General features: G+C 45.5%; 1 protein-coding gene across 7 annotated transcripts in view; it reads right to left on the bottom strand.

The window, feature by feature from the left end:
* Nucleotides 1–17,335, bottom strand: part of LOC109644657 (PH and SEC7 domain-containing protein 1-like) — a 46,704-nt gene that overhangs the window by 4,159 nt on the left and 25,210 nt on the right. For 4 of the 7 annotated variants that reach the window (XM_069517259.1, XM_069517260.1, XM_069517258.1 and 1 more), the window contains 6 exons: nucleotides 7,849–7,892; nucleotides 3,477–3,670; nucleotides 2,881–2,951; nucleotides 2,172–2,329; nucleotides 1,174–1,318; nucleotides 78–221 (listed from right to left, as the gene is read on the bottom strand). In XM_069517259.1, coding sequence (XP_069373360.1) covers nucleotides 78–221; nucleotides 1,174–1,318; nucleotides 2,172–2,329; nucleotides 2,881–2,951; nucleotides 3,477–3,670; nucleotides 7,849–7,892 — 756 coding nt within the window. Of the gene's footprint in view, nucleotides 1–77; nucleotides 222–1,173; nucleotides 1,319–2,171; nucleotides 2,330–2,880; nucleotides 2,952–3,476; nucleotides 3,671–7,848; nucleotides 7,893–11,302; nucleotides 11,981–17,335 lie in introns of those variants that run through there. The other 3 variants (XM_069517264.1, XM_069517262.1, XM_069517261.1) reach the window with 3 other exon arrangements.

The following is a 17,335-nucleotide window of genomic DNA, read 5'->3' as shown; positions in this document are numbered from 1 at the left end:
GAGACAGGCAGAGGACATTCAGGATTGGATGACTGCAAGAGTTTGAGAACTTCTTTCTTTATTTGAGTCCGTCTCACCTCAAACTCCAGATACTCGTCTCGCTGGCGATACTCCTCCAGCTCGCGGCCTTTGACCTTGCGGTCGGGAGGATAAGAGCGCAGCTCGGCCAGCTCCGTGGAGATGGCTCTGAATCGAGCTTCGTGGGATCTGACCTGCTCCTCCTGTAAGAACAACATCAACACTGACGTCATGGCGGAGACAAAGGAAACAATGAAAACCTGAATTCATCTGTATTTTCATTCACTTATTTTATCCCCAGCAAACTGGACATTTCTAGGAATCCACACGGAGCGACACGAAACACGACTCATCAGAGCAGCGACGTTCATGTTGTTTCTCAGCTTTTTACAGCTCTATGGTTTTCAGACACGTTACTCTGGAGATAACATAAAACTGTATTTATCGCCTTGTGGTCGTGCGCCTCCGCCGCAGTCAAGTGGCAGGAAATATGATCACAATCTCCTGTTCTGTGTCAGAGCCACCACGAGACAGGCGAGAGACGGATGTCAAAAAACGTCAAACCTTCCCATCACCTACTTTCGTCTCCTCGGCGTGACGTCTGTGTTTCTTGTGGAACGACGCAGTTTGCATTGTTTTGATTTAACTTCAACTTAACTCCTTTATAAATACAATTGAGATGCAGTATTGATTTCACTGGTGTCATAATGTTCCCTGTGTTCTCCTGCAGCTGAATATTATTTTAATGTTTCTGGTATGAAATAAAATGTTGTGGCAGGTCATGTTAAAATACAATTATTTTTCATAAAACATAATTTAATTTGGTTTTTGGTAATTTTTTCAAAGGTGAACTGAAGAGAGGTGACGGGAAATGTTTTTACTTTACTTTACTTTCTGACTATTGACGGATTAAATTGTTTCTCGGGCTGGGTCTGTTTTCAGGACAGTCTGAGGTGATGCAATCACTGGAGAGTGTGAAGAGTTTGTAACATCAGTGTTGAATGTGAGAGTTTATTCATGGAATTATAATTTTAATCATAGTTACTCTGTCAGAGTACAGATCTTTGTGTTTGGAGGATTTTCAGGCCCTGGACTTGATTCGGATCTAACCCGCTCTAAGACCCAGCTGTGAAAAATCCATTAACAAGACGATACCTCAGAGAGTTTTGACATCGTCCCCGGCAACAGCGGCCGGCTGAACTTCTTCTGGGAGCCGATGGCCGCCGGGAAGGGAGGAGCTGAGAACATGGCGGACACCGTGTTGATCCGGGTGATCCAAGACTGCATATGCTCTGCGTTCCTGTGACGTACAGACACAACAAACGTGCACAAGTAAGTACAGGCACAATCTGCAGAAGACACGCACACACACACACACACACACACACACACACACACACACACACAGTGGATACAGACACACTCATCAGTGCTGCATGCTCACATCAGCACTGGAGCCGGCTCGCAGCATCAAAAGGATAATTATCAGGAAGTGCAGCCTTGCTGTTGACAAATAAATGATTTTGGAGCCAATTAATGCACAAGAGAAACGGGCCTGTTTTACTGTAACGGAGCCATTAGGGGCCCGTGAGGAATATCAGATTGAATGAAACAGCCTTGCTGAAATCCCAGGGGACAAAAGAGGGATAGAGGGACAAAGAGGAGAGAGAAGGAGAGAGGAGAGAGACATGGGGAGGGGTTGAGTATCTGGGACAAATGCAAGCTGCAACTGGAGCACAGAGCCGGCCCTCCTGGGGGGCTGAGACATGTGGCCACTCATGTGCCACTTCCTGGACGCCGCTATCACACAGACACACACACTTTACACACTTTCACCTTGCTCTTCACTCTCAGTGTGCGTCCTGCTCAGCATGTGTGTGTGTGTGTGTGTGTGTCATTGATCCGTGTGCGCTCTGCATGTGTTCGGCACGCCACGGGCACACGGGCACAGCTGGCTCCACATGTTGTTAGCAGGAGCTGCCTGGATGCTCAGCTGTTTTACGCTACATGACCAAAAGCCTCCGCTCTTCTGGGTTCAGTCTTTCCACCACATGTTGAATGTGTTTGGTGATTCTCCAGATCCACACTCACTCAGCCATCGAACTCTTCAACGTTTATAATCAGCAGATTCAAATCCTCAGACTGGGACTCACGGTGCTTGGAAGAGGTAAACCCTCCAGTCCGCGGTCCGCAGGTAAAACACGTTGGGCCTCTTGCTGTAGTCTGACGCCTTCATGGCCAGGGAGTGGTGGATGGACACGGCGTTCTTCAGGTCCTCATCAGACAGCTGCTTATCAGGCCTGTACTCCCCCTGCAGGGACGTTATAAAGACGAAATGAAGGCGAGGAATTCCACACAGGGGTCTCAACACTTATTAAAGATGCTGAGCTGAATAAGCACAAACAGGTCTCCTCTACAGAGAAGAGAGCGCTCAGGCTGGGTAACGTTTGAAACGCCTGAAAAACCACAAATCCTATTTTTATGTACCTCGATATAACACAAATAAAATATAAAGCATGTTGCCTCCATAAAGTTCAGTGAAGTTTTCATTAAGTTCCGTGACTGAAGAAGAGAATTAAAACTATAACTAAACTCTGTGATGCTGTGATTCTGCTCATCTGACACAAGAACAAATAATCACTACAACAATGTAGGAAACGAAAATGTATTAATGTCTCACAGCAATAAACAGACAATCATTTCTATAACTCGTGATAACGTTATTGATGTTTCAGGCTGGATGTGGTTATTCACTGCAGAGGCTGTTACCTGATATTTAAACTTGTAAACAGCTTCTTGCCTTTTCAATTTTTATATTTGGCACAAATATATAAATATATATATATATTATGCATGACTTACTTTCTGCAGATAGAGAATGAGCCCTTTCAGGATGACGTAGAACGTCTTCCAGCCTCGTTTCCCTCTTGGTGCTGTGAGGAGGAAGAAACATGATGGATGACATGAAACCTGCAGTTTAACACGTATGATGTATTATATCATGTTATTTTTATTCTGCATCTTACATGAGCAGCATTAAAAACAGAAAGCAGAGGTGAGGACACGGGTTCATACCAGAGTGAAATTAATCTCTTTCAAAATTCAACACTTTAATAAAATATTGAATAAAAATATGAGGAGATAATAAGAGACAAATAAGATGAACGGGGCAATGAAGCAGTATATTATACACAAAAAACCTAAAATGAGTTTGTCCCAGGTGATAATATGGAGGAGGCAGTGTTTATGATCTATACTGCCGCCAGCCACCAAGAGGCCATAGAGATGATTTGGTTTCACTTTTAGGAGCTGACGTGCCTCCATCTTTATTTACGGTCTAAGTTTCATCAGTGGCACGTGATGAATGTGTGTTTCTTCCTCTGCACCTACAGAAGCAGGACAGAATGTGCACACAGCGCCCTCCCATGGTTTGCCCACGCCACGCATAAAGCTCATACTTCTCTTGCCGTCCGAGTCTGCGTGGACTTTGCGAACCAGGAATCCGTTCTTGTACAGCAGCATTCCCGAGGGCTCCGCCTCATCCGACAGGGGCTTCCCGCTGCTGGCCACCCTCTTCATGGATCGAGAGGTGTTGGTCTCGCTCAGACTGTCCCCGAGCTCCGAGAACGACTTCCGCAGCTCTTCCTCGTCACTATGGAGACAAATAAATAAATATACAAACAACAATAAAAAAAATAAAAAAATGACTCCGTTGCAATCGACACTTATGTGTCATGTCTCATTAGCAGAGTGAATAAACACATCATCATGTATCCTGTCCTCTCACTCTGTGCCTGTTACAGGACAAGAGGTCCAGAGATTTCACACACTGACTGGGAGACGTCGGTTACAGGACACATGAGTAATACCACCGTCCTCTGCCGGCTTCTTGGCACGGCTTTAGTTGCACAAAACATTTAAGAAGCATCACGTACTCAGAGGGTCGAGGAAAAGCTTTAACTCCTCCACTGCCCTTCATCAAAAAGTACCACAGCGAGAGATGAAGACACATCTACTCCTCCTCCTCCTCACAGGAAACCTCACGCAGGTGAGACAGGATGTTTTTCATTTGCAGATAAGAAGACGAAGCTTTACAGTCGGTGGGACTAGAATGACCTAAAGTGACAGAATCCGTCTTTGAGAAAATTACTTCACGAGGAACCTTTTTCAGGTTGCAAACATGGAGGAGGCGGGGTTTATGAGATGTACTCCAGCCAGGCACCAGGGGGCGATCAAGATGCATTGGCATGGACTGGCTCCACTTCACGAAGTTGTTCTTGTGCCGACACAACTTCTCAAATTCACCGTCAAAGCTCTTAATGACGAGCTCGTCTTCTTCTTTAGTATAATTTCGACTGTCTGACTAAATCCAGGTCACGTAATGTTTAAAAGTGAAACACTGGCAGGCCTCAGACTCTAATGACTCCATCCTTTATTAAACTGTGATGTCAGGAAAAAGAGTTGAGTCTGGTTCGCTGAAGTTTCTGAGCTCGACGCTCATCGCTCGTTAGAAACAGGCCTGGAGGAGCCATCTTTGTAAATGAGGATTCTGATGTGAGCGGCTGACGTTTGTCTGCAGCCTCATTTCTTCCTGTTCTCTCACTACACTTGTGTTTTTCTTTAGAAGACTAAAGGTTTTCGTTCTATTTTAATTACATTTTTATCTTGTATTCGTGTCTCTGTTCTTCATGTGGTTTATTTATATATATTTAGTTTTTATCCAACTGTACACTGTTTTAATTGTTTTATACATGTTTTTTTCATTTCATTACAGTCTTAGTACAACTTTACTTATCATTTACTTTTTGTTGTTATCTTATATTCATGTTATTTCTCATCTGATGTTTTGTCAAATTAGTTCTAGTTACTTATTTTATAATCTGATTACATAATTGAGACTCTGCTACTACCCAGTTTACACGACATTAAAGATAATTGTTAGAGGAAATGGATTTGAGTTGTATTTGACAATATTTACAACACACTCTGCTCCAGCAGAGATAATCTTATTCTCTTCTGAATAATCCCTCACAAAGCAGCGTGCTCGTTCCTTCAGTGTTTTTAAAGGGATTTGTCACATTAACAGACGATCGATGCTTCGGGCTACGACAGCGAGTGTTTCTGCATCCGCCCGGTGAGGTAACACCCTGATTCCACCAATTACCTCACCAGGCGACACCCATGCAAAAAGTTCAGCCCGAAAATAGAAGAAAATGGCTGAATGCCGAACCCCCCCCCCCAGACCAAGTTATGAGTAACCAACATACATAACAACATTTAACCCCGTGCAGGAGCCAGAGAGAACGAGAGAGGCAGAGACGGAGCCAATGAGCATCTCGCCTGTTGCCTGGTAACTGCCGGCCTGCCTGAATCCCTTTCTACACAGAGACAAAGTAGAGAAGAGCTGGAGAGGAGGGGGGGGGGCGGAGAAAAAACGAGACAAAGCTCATCCTTCTCAGATGGCAGAACGTTTTCAACATGAGTGAGAGGAAAGAGGACAAGGAGGAGAGGAGATAAAGAGGAGAGACTGAGACGAAGAGGAGAAAATAAAAATAAAAAAGAAGGGAAAGAACAGAAGAGAAATAAAGACAAGAAGGATGTGATGAAGGACAAAATTGAAAAGGGAAGAAGGTCAAGCAAGGGTGAAGAATGAAAGAGAGAATTAAGAAGGAGAAAAACAAATGAAATTAAAGGACAGGAAAGAGAAAGAACGGTGGATGACGTCTGATTTTACGCTGATGTTGCTGCATCAGTAGCCGATGGAAACAGATTTGCTCTTTCACCTGAGTCATTGCACCAAAGAGCAGAAAGAGTCCGAACACAGTGAAGTGAAAGAGGACAGAAGTTCATCCATCCATCATCCTCTTCTTATACATGACCAAGCTTCTCCTCACTTTTATTACATTTGTTTTCTATCAGAGACGAGTTAATTATCAATCTAATATGTGTTTATGAGTTAAATCTGTATAATGATTTTGAATAAAAGCCCAATACCAACTATAGACAATATACATATTTACCATTATTACAGTTTATGCCTCACAACAGAGAAGTGCTCAAATGTAAAAACTTTCCTCGTCAAATGTTGAAATCTGGAATTTACCCGATCTAACAATAACAGGAATCAATCAAGGAGTTTATGTCTTTATTCTTATTTTCAGCCGCTGTGTGACAACAAACCAAGTGAGACTCATGTCACCTGTGGCCTCAGCTGTGAGGTTCGTTCTAACACAAGGACGCCGCTGGGCCGACGTATTTCTATCTGGAGCAGATATTACGGTTCGATACCATTAAAAAAAGGAAGCAGATGTACAACATGCTTCATCTTCACATCTTCACCTAGCTCTGATGCTGGATCTCCCACTTGTTGCGTCTCTCTCTCTCTCTCTCTCAGTGCTCTGCTCTCCATCCCCCGCTCCTGCGTCGAGGAAGCATGTGTGTACTGTATACGTGTGTGTGTGTGTGTGTGCAGAACATGTGGGTGCCTCCAACTGCACCGCTGAGAGTGGCCATGTGCAGCCTTTCTCTGCGGGGGAGTGAAATAACATCCACACACCTGTAATGAGATGTGCAGGCCAGAATTTCACATGTACAGAACCATTTGTATTCCTGTAATCACAGCCCCGCTGTACCCAGAGTGTTTTCTTTAGACTCAGTCTGAGGGCACGTTAGTAAGTCAATGCTCGGCTGGACTATGAAAAACGAAAAAGAGATTAGAATCTCACTTTACTGAGCTGTGGACTGGTGCAAATTTAATATTTTCCCAACAAGGACAAAAGGGAAACAGCCTCAGAGTAAAAGGTTTATCCTTCACACGGTGTTCGACCCTGTGTTGTGCACTTGGTCAATGAGTCCCCAAGTGAAAAAATGTTCTGTGTGATGAAATATGCATCGACCGAGCGAGTCGGGTGTGAAACTGGTGGCGGATCGTCACAGTGCTGCAGCTCCAGCACACACGCTCCGCAGATAAAATATTAAACATGGACACGTGCAACTCTGCCAAAACTAAAATAAAAATAAAAAGCAGACGGCTGTGGGCTGCAGCTCTTAGTCGCATCTTGTCTGGAGGTGGGTTCTCTTTTGCTCGACGCTGTTCATGTGTCTAAAAATGACGTCTTCTCCGTCCTGCGGTGCGGCGGCCATGTTTATTTATCTGTCTATATGTCAGCGGAGATGTTTGAACTGGATCTCCGGCCTCTCTGCTGATCTCCTCCTCCATATGCTCCTCTGACCACTTTTTATTCAGCTGCTGCGGGAGCGCTGCTGCTGCTGCTGCTATTTTTGGAGAGGTAGTGGGAGGCCGTGGTCACACCTTTGTACAGGAAGCAGGTAAAGAGCCATTTAAATGGAGTTGCCTCTCTCTTTCTCTCTCTCTCTCCATGATTGTCTCTCTTTTTCCCACCTACTTTGCCAGAAGATCCACACAAACACACCCACACACACACACACACACACACACATGCATTTCTTGTGCATACGTATCCGTGCGGCAGCGCTTTCTGTGCGTGTGTGTTTGCTGCTGAGAGAACACAGGGAGGACAGAGCAATGCGGTAGCCATGGAGTCGTATCCATGGTGCCGTAACTATGGCAACAAAGCTTGGAAAGCTGGTGACTTAATTGGCATCTCTGAGGCGCTCTGAAACTGTGATCCAGAATAGCAACCCTTGACACACTAATGTTTCTCTCACATGCCAGACGACACTCGCGTCATTAATGAGGACGCTAACACGTTAATCAATACCCCCCCGATCGGTCGCTGCCCTTCGGGACGTGTGTTTGAGACACAGCTGAGATCAGGACAAAGAAAACAAATGTTGAAAACGACTTACAGTGTCCACTGCAGCTTCTGATTCTTGATTGAGTTGTAGAGAGCCTGCAGAGGGAAACAGAAATCACATTTTCACATCATGGTGGCAAATAACATTCAGTTGGAGATTTGATCACTGGGGGCAGGTGTGCTGTGGAATTCTGTGAGAGCTGCAGAGTAAGCAAGCTTCATTCAATAAACTGTGCTCGACGAAATGCCATCCCCTTCTCAACGCTGCTCAAACGGCCCTTTTGCCTGAGCTTAACTCGTTTTCTTCACCAAACTGTCCATCAGTCATCCAATCAGTGAAGCACCACCTCATCAGTTTAAAGAACAACACTATCCACCGAGCAGCCGGCCTGTCAGGTGACAGACGAGCAAATCAATCAGCCGATACATAATTTAGACTCTGAGGCAAACGTATCGACCGGCACACAGCGAAATTAAGTTACAGCTTAGGAACAAGAACGTGAACAAGAGAAACAGAAACATAACAGGACGACACAGGAGCCCGAGCTGAAACTGTTCCAACGACCGATCGATCAGTCGATTGACAGAACAACTCAAATGATTAATTCACTGTTCAACTACTCGAAGACGTCTCTTTGGTCTTTGGACAGCAGCTAGAACCAAGTGTTTGAGACAGAGGCTGACATGAGGAGCTGCAGCAAAGGACATTCTGAGGACAGTGAACATTAGAGAGCATGTTGCAGTAATAACACGAATTAAAGTTCTGAGCCTGAACGTAACAAGTCTCCTTTAGATGTGGTTTCACGAGGGCACTGCTGGTATCATCCTCGTAATCAACAGAATCCACAGCAGGAAAAATCAAAGCTGATTTAATGAGGGAGCATCTCTGCTGTGAAGGGTTTTGACTTTTCTTCAGATCTGTAGTGACAGTTGCGAGCTGTGCAGATTCTCATTCAGCAGCCTGCAGTGGCACTGTCCTGCGATATGGCCGCTACGTCTCACAGCTGGTCTGCAGCGGAGCACGAGGGGGGACAGAGGGAAGCATGAAGCCATCAGACCGGAGAGTTTAACACGCAGATCGAGGTGGTGGACGCCGCTGATGGACGGCTGTGACAGCCGAGGTGATGGAGAGGACACTAACAGGCAGTTCATCACCACCTCGTCCACCTCCCAATTCCTCACAGACCAACACTGCAGGGACAGAAACCTCATCCTCGGCCCAAATCAATTATTTTCCATGACGTTCCTCTGATTAAAGAACTGCTGCCATTGGTCATCTGCTGTTTTAGACATCAACCTCCTCTGAGTGTCACGGTGCTGCATTGTGATTACTAGTCAAATTAATTTGGGTCAACAATAGGGTTCGATTCCTGTAACCAATCCAGCGTTGTCTTTGGAACTCGGCCTCATATTAATGTCTCTCCTGCAGACTTAGTTCTGGTTTCTGTCAGATGTTAGCATTCAGACTATGTTTCAAACTTAACCTGCTCATACATTTAAATAATGAGCCGGCTGCATCTTTACAAGCGACAGACAAACTGCTTCTGTAGCATAAATCTGGTCAACATCAAATATTAACCGTGAATTTGTGAGCTGCAGGAGTAAAAGTGTGCTGGTGTGCAACAACAGATTCCTCCTGCAGAAGTCCGTAGTGCACAAACGCTGAGTTGACAAAAGATCAGTCACTGAATCAAAACTTGAAATGTAAATGAGAGGCTGAGCTCGGAGAACACGGCGAGAATCAAACGTGGAAGTAAATTACTTCATAGGAGTGTTCAAGTCACTGCTAATGCAAAACAGGATGCAGATGGAAAATTATGATTTTCAGGAAGTTATAAATAAACCCCCAGCTAACAGGAGCCCAAACTGGCAAACTGCTTGTGGTCATGTTTGACGATCGTTGAGTATTTTGTCTTCTAAAGAGATATCTCTGAAAAATACCTGTGGTACAGAGAAAAGTCCCTGAAGCCTGTAAACATTCAGTCATTAAACACGTTGTAAGAACACGCCTTCCACAGGAAAATGGTTGATTCAATAAAAAGAATGAAATTAAATGAAATCACCTGGAAAATGAATCTGTGGACAAAGATATTCAAAAGAAAATTGCACCGAACAAGTTGAATTGTTATTTTAGTTAAACAGAAAATGCAGAGTTAATGTTTCTGAGTCACACTGAGTTTTACATTTTCTTTCATCTATTAGCTTTATTCCTTTGTCTCAGACCAGATCATTTTTGCATAAAACGCTGTGAGTGGATAAAATAAATAACGAATGTAGAGCTTTGATCCTGAGCTTTTACCCTGCAACTAAAAACGCTAACAATCGAGCAGGGATGCAGTGCGTGAATATATAATTCAAAGAGATGAAACCGCACAGGTAGTAACAGAGCTGCAAATTATCAGTCTCCAGGGGCGCACGGCAGGGTGGGCAGAGCAGGCCTGGGGCTTCCGAGCTGAGAGGAGGCCCCCGTGAACGGCTGATTAAGTTAATTTATGCTGCTTTTAAAAACGCGTACGACCATTTCAAACAATATCACCGTCACTGCCCAGATGCTTACAAGCCTCCTTCACATCGGCAAGGTTCCATATCTAACGTAAATGAGCCTTGTATCCACAGCAGCGACAATTCTGTGAGCAGCCCTTTGAGGTTAAACTACTTAAATTATTTACGTGTACATTTGACAATCAGACCCGTGTTTTTAATTTTGAGGGTAAAAGACTCATTTGTCATTTGTTCCTTGGTTTGATGAAGGGCCCCCAATGTCACCTTTTCCCGGGGCCCCCGAAGCCCCTTGAAACGGCCCTGCTGGTCTGCAGGATGTTTTCTCAATTTACAGATTCATCGTTCGCAAAACTGGTGAAAATGTGATATTATTATCAAACTGACAGTTTAGCCCATGAACAAAGATTTACTATGATGAGACACAGGATTTAAGGAATAACTTCAGGATAAGTGTGAAATCAAATGGATCCAAATAGCTGCAGGTTGTGATTAATTGTCTTCATCGTTTCAGGTAAGGAGGTGAGTGAATCTAAAACAAAGGTGGAGATTCAATCATTAATCAGACTCATCCAGTCCGGAGGGTCACTCAGACATCAGGTGGATGTTTGTCACCTTCACCTGCTTGTTTCATCATCGTCACTAAAAGAAGAGCGAACGTGCTGAGAGGTGTCTTTAAAGAATCTGCTGTGTGAGGTCAGTGACCTGCAGTCACACGCCACACGGACTGACGACGACGGTTTGTTGTGCGTGGAGCATTAAAGGTTAAATACACGTGGCTTTAAAAAAGAGAAACTACCAGGTACCAGAGCATGTGATGTCAGCCAGTGGCATGCTGGGTAAATGTGCTTTGTTATGACATGCGTCACACCGGTGTGAAATTAAGTGGGAAAATTGATTCATTCTTTGAGATCCGAAGACCAAATGACGAGCTGATGACAAACGATGCATCTCAGTGACTCACAAAAAGTAAAAGTGACAGGAAACAGCTGAAGAGTTTTCTCTACCTTCCTCCTCTTCCTGGCCTGTGGGTGGTTCTGTCCGTCCTGAGCTTTGCCCAGCAGGTCTGGAAACACCAGAGGCTTCAGGGAGCGGGAGCGAGGGGTTCTGGGATAGCGGAACGGGTCCATCATCCGGAAGTCCCTTCCGTAGCGCACGGTGCAAAGAGAGCGCGAGCGCAGGCGCCCCGCCGAGTGCAGGCTGTTGACGCCAATCATGGTCGGAGAGGATCACGCAGAAAGTCCAAAGAAAGGTTCAAAGATCTGCTCGGGTCTGCGTGAGAGATAACAAGTGTGAGATGAGGAGCGTCTCCTCCGGATGTCCAGCGAGAGGCCGGCAGACTGAAGCGTCGTTACAGGAGATCAGCCGGAGATCAGCCGAGAATGAGGCAACACATCATCAGTCAAGTCAGTGAGAGCAGATATCAGTGTCTCCAGGCAACATGGCCACCTGACGCTGAGTTACGGAGAAGACGGCCATGTGTCATACATGTACAGGGACCCTGGCTGCCTGCGAGAGGCGCAGGACGTTCTCCAGCAGGTGAGAACCAGTAAATCCACCACTTCTCTGCACTGAAGTTAAAGGAGTGAGCTGCAGTTTCCAGCAGCTGATGCATCAAACTGTCATTTCTCCTGCAGCCCACAGTCGCTCCACGTGATCCCACACCTCCTCAGCAGAGGTGACACCTGTTCAGCAGAATCCAGAGGAAACACACACACACACACACACACACACACTGAGGACCCAAGCTGACACTCACACAGATGAAACACTGGCTGAGGTGTGAACGGACAGCCTGCTTGAAACAGATGGGTGCAACATGCGGAACTAAAGAGGTAAAACACACACACACACTCACACACGCACACACAATAAGCTCTTTATGCACAACACAAACACACGAGAGATAACAGAGGGAGGGACGCCCTCGGACTTCAGAGCCAGATCCACGCAAAACAAATTGAAGAAGACAGGCAGGTGGAGGAGAGCGGAGGTTTGGCACAAAGAAGAAAGAACGTCCCTGTTGCTCCCTCTGTAAAAATGGACACCATCAGTTGACCGGTCACACCGCTGAGTGGCTGACAGATGGACGGACGCTCACTTCGTCCTCCTCCCGCTCTCCGTCCATGTGAGGAGCTGCGCTGTCATCGTCTCCTTGGAGATGCACCTCTCTCCCTCAGTCTCTCATTCCTAACCGCCGCCGCTGCGCGTTCGGCGGGTGTTGCAGGAGGGGGGGAGAGAAAATCGCCGCTCCTCCTGCCACTGATGTCTCTCGTTTCTTCCTCGTCTTTGTAGGTTTATTTATCTGTTGCTATGTTATCTTCTTTTCCTCCCGTCTCCCTGCTGCTGCTGCTGAGGAGGAGGAGGAGGAGGATGGGAGCTGGCTGCTTGAATCGCAGAGCGAGAAAGAAGCTGATGGGGACAGTGCTCTCCGTCTCCCTGCCTCTCTCTCTCTCGTTTGTTAATGCGTACCTCCCTCCCTCCCTCCCTCCCTCCTCTCAGTCATCGCTAGCATTCTCCCAACTGCCTCATCCTCACATCCACACATGCACAAATGCACAAATTGACAAATGCAAGTGATGAGATGCACAGATTCTTTCATTTTAATATCCTTGCAATGACAATTAGTATTCAGTGGTGGTCTGGTGGGAGAGAGGGGTGAGGTGAGAGGAGGGTGAGAGGAGGGAGAGTCAGAGCGAACAGGTTTGTGTGATGAAGTGTGTGTATTCAGCATCACTCACACTGGGAATTAAAGGAGTATAGTGTTCCTCACTTTGAGGAAAAAAATCATCTCTCTTTCAAAAAGTCAAAGATCAGAGACAAAAATTTGTGATTGTATTTCCTGCTCCGAACCAACATTCATTCACAAATCACTTTCAAACAGGAGTCATGACTTCTGTTATCTAACGGAGCCACATCAGCGCTCATCATCAAATTCCTCTGGATAATAACAGCGGTTGGAGGAATAAACATCACGAGAACCAGCGAGAGCAGGAGGAGAAACGGGGGCAGAGGAAATGAAGCGTCTGACTGAAACCTTCGCTCACAAGACAAATGAATGAAGAGTTTCCCCCAGAGAGACTTTGGTCAAATAGGATTATTGACTGGAGAGTAACAGTGAAAGACTGGAGACTTAATGAATGCGTCAGTCGCAGAGCGTGAGCATCGACTGGGATTGATTCTTACGAGATCGATAATCGAAACAAACCGAATCCTAAATGTCCATCAAACGAACGAGACGCTGGTAAAACAGATTTTATCTGTGCTCCCGATGTTCAAGTGATTTTAAGAAGGAATGACGTCACACCCAAATAACCCATAACCATAATTAGCTTTCCAGTAGCACAGGAACAATGTTTACGTTAGCCAGCTACCCATGGTTAGCAAAACCAGTTCGTAATAACGCATTACGCAGTATTTCATGCATACTAACACCACAGTAACACGTCTACAGACAGTACTATGTGTACTTCTAATGACAGAAGTGCTAATAAACAGTAAAAAACTACAGCTTCCACTACTGTCGATAAATAGATGTACTAACACGTTACAGCTAACAGTACACGTTAGCTAAATAAATGTTTTTAATCAACGATCAAAAGCTTAAAATGATCGGAAAACGACTCTCCATCATATGATGTCGTCATAAGTGACCTCGTCCTCCTGTAGAACGACCAGAAGCTCACATAGAGCGGAAAATAATTTACGATCATATGGAATGATGTCATCGTGACATCACTATGAAGCCCCTCAAGAGTTTATGTCCGGGCCTGCTCTGAGCCTCCACGAGCCCGAACCTGAGAGTGATGAACTCTCAGTGCTGTTGCATCCTGTTCACCTCCTCCTCTCTTGTTCTCTATCTTTTGTTCTCAGTTGAATCTAAAATAAAACAGTTCTTCCCTCACGACCTGCGTCTGTCTTTTGACGAGCTGCACCAGGGTGGACGTGATGCGAAGCTCCCCGAGGAACCGACAGGAACATCGGTGAGCTGAGGGACGGGGGGGGGGGGGAAGACGAAGAAGCTTTATGTGTTCATTCGTCTTCTCTCTGACAATTATTCCTCCTTCCTTTTAGCTTTCACTCTGCGGGCAGCCGCAGCCTGTGGGCTTGAAGCTTGAATGCCCAGAAAACCACCGATGTGCCTCGGGGCAAAACCGTTAACCCTTGATTACTCAAGTGCAGCTCGGTCACCGCAGATGACGAAGAAACAAAAAGAAGACAAACGACGACAAAAACCTGAATTAGCCTGTCGATGTCTTTTTTTTTTTTGTTACCTTCTGCCCTCCATCAGTTTCCCTCTCTGTCAGTCTCCCCCTCCCTCCCACTCAATATTTCACATCCTGTCTAAACTCAGCCTCCGTCTCTCGTGAAGAGTCCAGACAGCTCAGGGAGGGGGGGAGGGGGGGGAGGGGGTCTCTGTGCTGACATCAGCTTCTGTCTTCCTCTGCCCCGTCCCCTCCACTATCACTTCACCTCTTACTCTCATTCACGCAGATCAACTGGGACATTTCTGGTGATTTTCACCAAACTTTTCCAGCTGATCAGAAAAAGGTCAAAGGTCAAGGTCAACAAATCAGAGAGAAAATCTAAAGCTGAAATTTCGGAAAATCATTTCCCATCAGTGGCGTCACAATATTACGACCTGAAGTAGCCTCCCATGGTTTTAACCTGCGACTGAAACGTGTCGTTACCTTTAATTCTTTTCCCATAAAGTTTAATGTGCCTGATTCCTGAATCACATGCGAGCAGACGACCGTGGTTCCCTGTGAATAAAGAGAACGATGAAGTGTAAAGCCTCGGAGAGGGAATCCCGTGAACACATTCTGAACATGTAAACACACGTGTTCCTCTGCATCCTCGGAATCGACCCGCCTGACTTTAACCGGCCCTGAGAGGATGTGAAGGCGCCTGCGTTGAAGCTGCGGCACAGATTTCAGACACATTCATCTGTGGGCTGGACCGACAGCGGGGACACGTGCCGGAGTGATTTCTCTCCCCTCTCATTTACAAAAAACAAATAAGTCATCTGTCTTCTCCCCCGCCGTCGTTGCCGCCACGCAGTCGATAACATCGCTGCACCTAATGACTGTTTGAAGAGTTCATGCGTCTGATGGAGCTGTACGACGTTTTCATTTCTGCAGAATTTGTTCTCCTGCTTTAACGCAGGCTGGTAACCTACTTCACAGCTTCATTAGCTCCCACTTCATGCTGTAAGCCCTGAGCAGTGCTGAGCAGAGAGAGAGAGAGAGAGAGAGAGAGAGAGAGAGAGAGGGAGCAAACCTATGTGTCTCACGATGAAGGAGGAAAGTTTCCTCTCATGCTGCAGCCAGCAGGGAGCCACACGGCAGTGGGGATGTTTTCCACTCAGGCTGCTGCAGTGACGGAGCACGAAGGAAGTTTGAGAACTGTGGCGCAGGGAACACGAGTCTGAGGCATTTCTGCCCTGAACAGTTACACACAGTCAGTACACACACACAGTCAGTACACACAGTCAGTACACACAGTCAGTACACACACACACAGTCAGTACACACACACACAATCAGTACAGACACACAGTCAGTACACACACACAGTCAGTACACACAGTCAGTACACACACACAGTCAGTACAAACACACAGTCAGTACACACACACAGTCAGTACAAACACACAGTCAGTACACACACAGTCAGTACACACACACAGTCAGTACAAACACACGGTCAGTACACACACACACAGTCAGTACACACAGTCAGTACAGACACACAGTCAGTACAAACACACACAGTCAGTACACACACACAGTCAGTACACACAGTCAGTACACACACACAGTCAGTACAAAAACACAGTCAGTACACACACAGTCGTTAACAGTCCGAACCATCGGCTGTGAATTAAGACGATAAGTTTCACTTTGTAATTTAAATTTTATTTAATTTGTCGGACAAACGTACGTCCTGTCGTCACGTGGGCGGAGTCTACCTATGCTGGACTCTGATTTGTTTGTAGATGTGGGCGTGTTGTCAGTTTTTTTTGGGTGGGGGGGTAGTCTTTCTGTTTGAATGGAGAAAATGAATGAGGCGCTTCATCTGGTTGCCATGGTAACATGATGGTATCACTACCAGCATCAGAACCGTCAGGCACAGTACTCGACAATACTACAGTACTCCACAGTACTACAGTACTCCACACTACTCCACAGTACTATAGTACTCCACAGTACTCTACAGTACTACAGTACTCCACAGTACTATAGTACTCCACAGTACTCTACAGTACTCTACAGTACTACAGTACTCTACAGTACTACAGTACTCTACAGTACTACAGTACTCCACAGTACTACAGTACTCCACACTAGCTCATATGCACCAGATGAACGTCCTCGTGGTTCAAACGTTACATCATCAGAGGTGAAGACTGCAGCTGCTTCCTCTTCTTTTTCTTCTTCTATTGTTTAATGTGTCTCTACTTCCTGTGATTGGTCCAGAAAAGTGTTTTCACTGGGCTTCTAATGAATATTTAGTATTTATTCATGTCGTGTGTGTAAACATGAGAAAGGTATGAACACATCACAGGAGAGATTTTAGAATAAATCGATTCTTAATCCAAATAAAATCCTCTAGAATCAAAACTTTATCATGACAGATCCAGCTCATAATAAACCAGTGGTTGGTGACTGTGTGCAGGAGTCACATGTGAGCAGACGGACGTGTGACTGAGGGAGGAAATATCCTCTGGATGTCATTAAGGTAGTTTATGTCCTCGTTAATGAATCCTGGAACGAGAAAACACTGATTGAGACAAACAGGCGTCAGAATTAGAACGGACCAGTGCACACACACACTCGATAACTTCCATGAACCAGTTTAATCAGCTCATTGTTTTCAAGTTCCAGTCTTCATATTTTATATATTTTTGATTCATAATTTAAACAACTGCTGCAATAAACTTCCTATCGAGTTACGTGAACATATGGCCTGAAAACTAATACATGATTTAATGCTGCTTCGCTCAGGGCCTCGACAACACAGGGCAAAAATAAAAACAC

Source organism: Paralichthys olivaceus, chromosome 21, assembly GCF_024713975.1.
Source record: "Paralichthys olivaceus isolate ysfri-2021 chromosome 21, ASM2471397v2, whole genome shotgun sequence".
Lineage (NCBI taxonomy): Eukaryota > Metazoa > Chordata > Actinopteri > Pleuronectiformes > Paralichthyidae > Paralichthys > Paralichthys olivaceus.
This window is presented reverse-complemented; position numbering and strand designations above follow the sequence as displayed.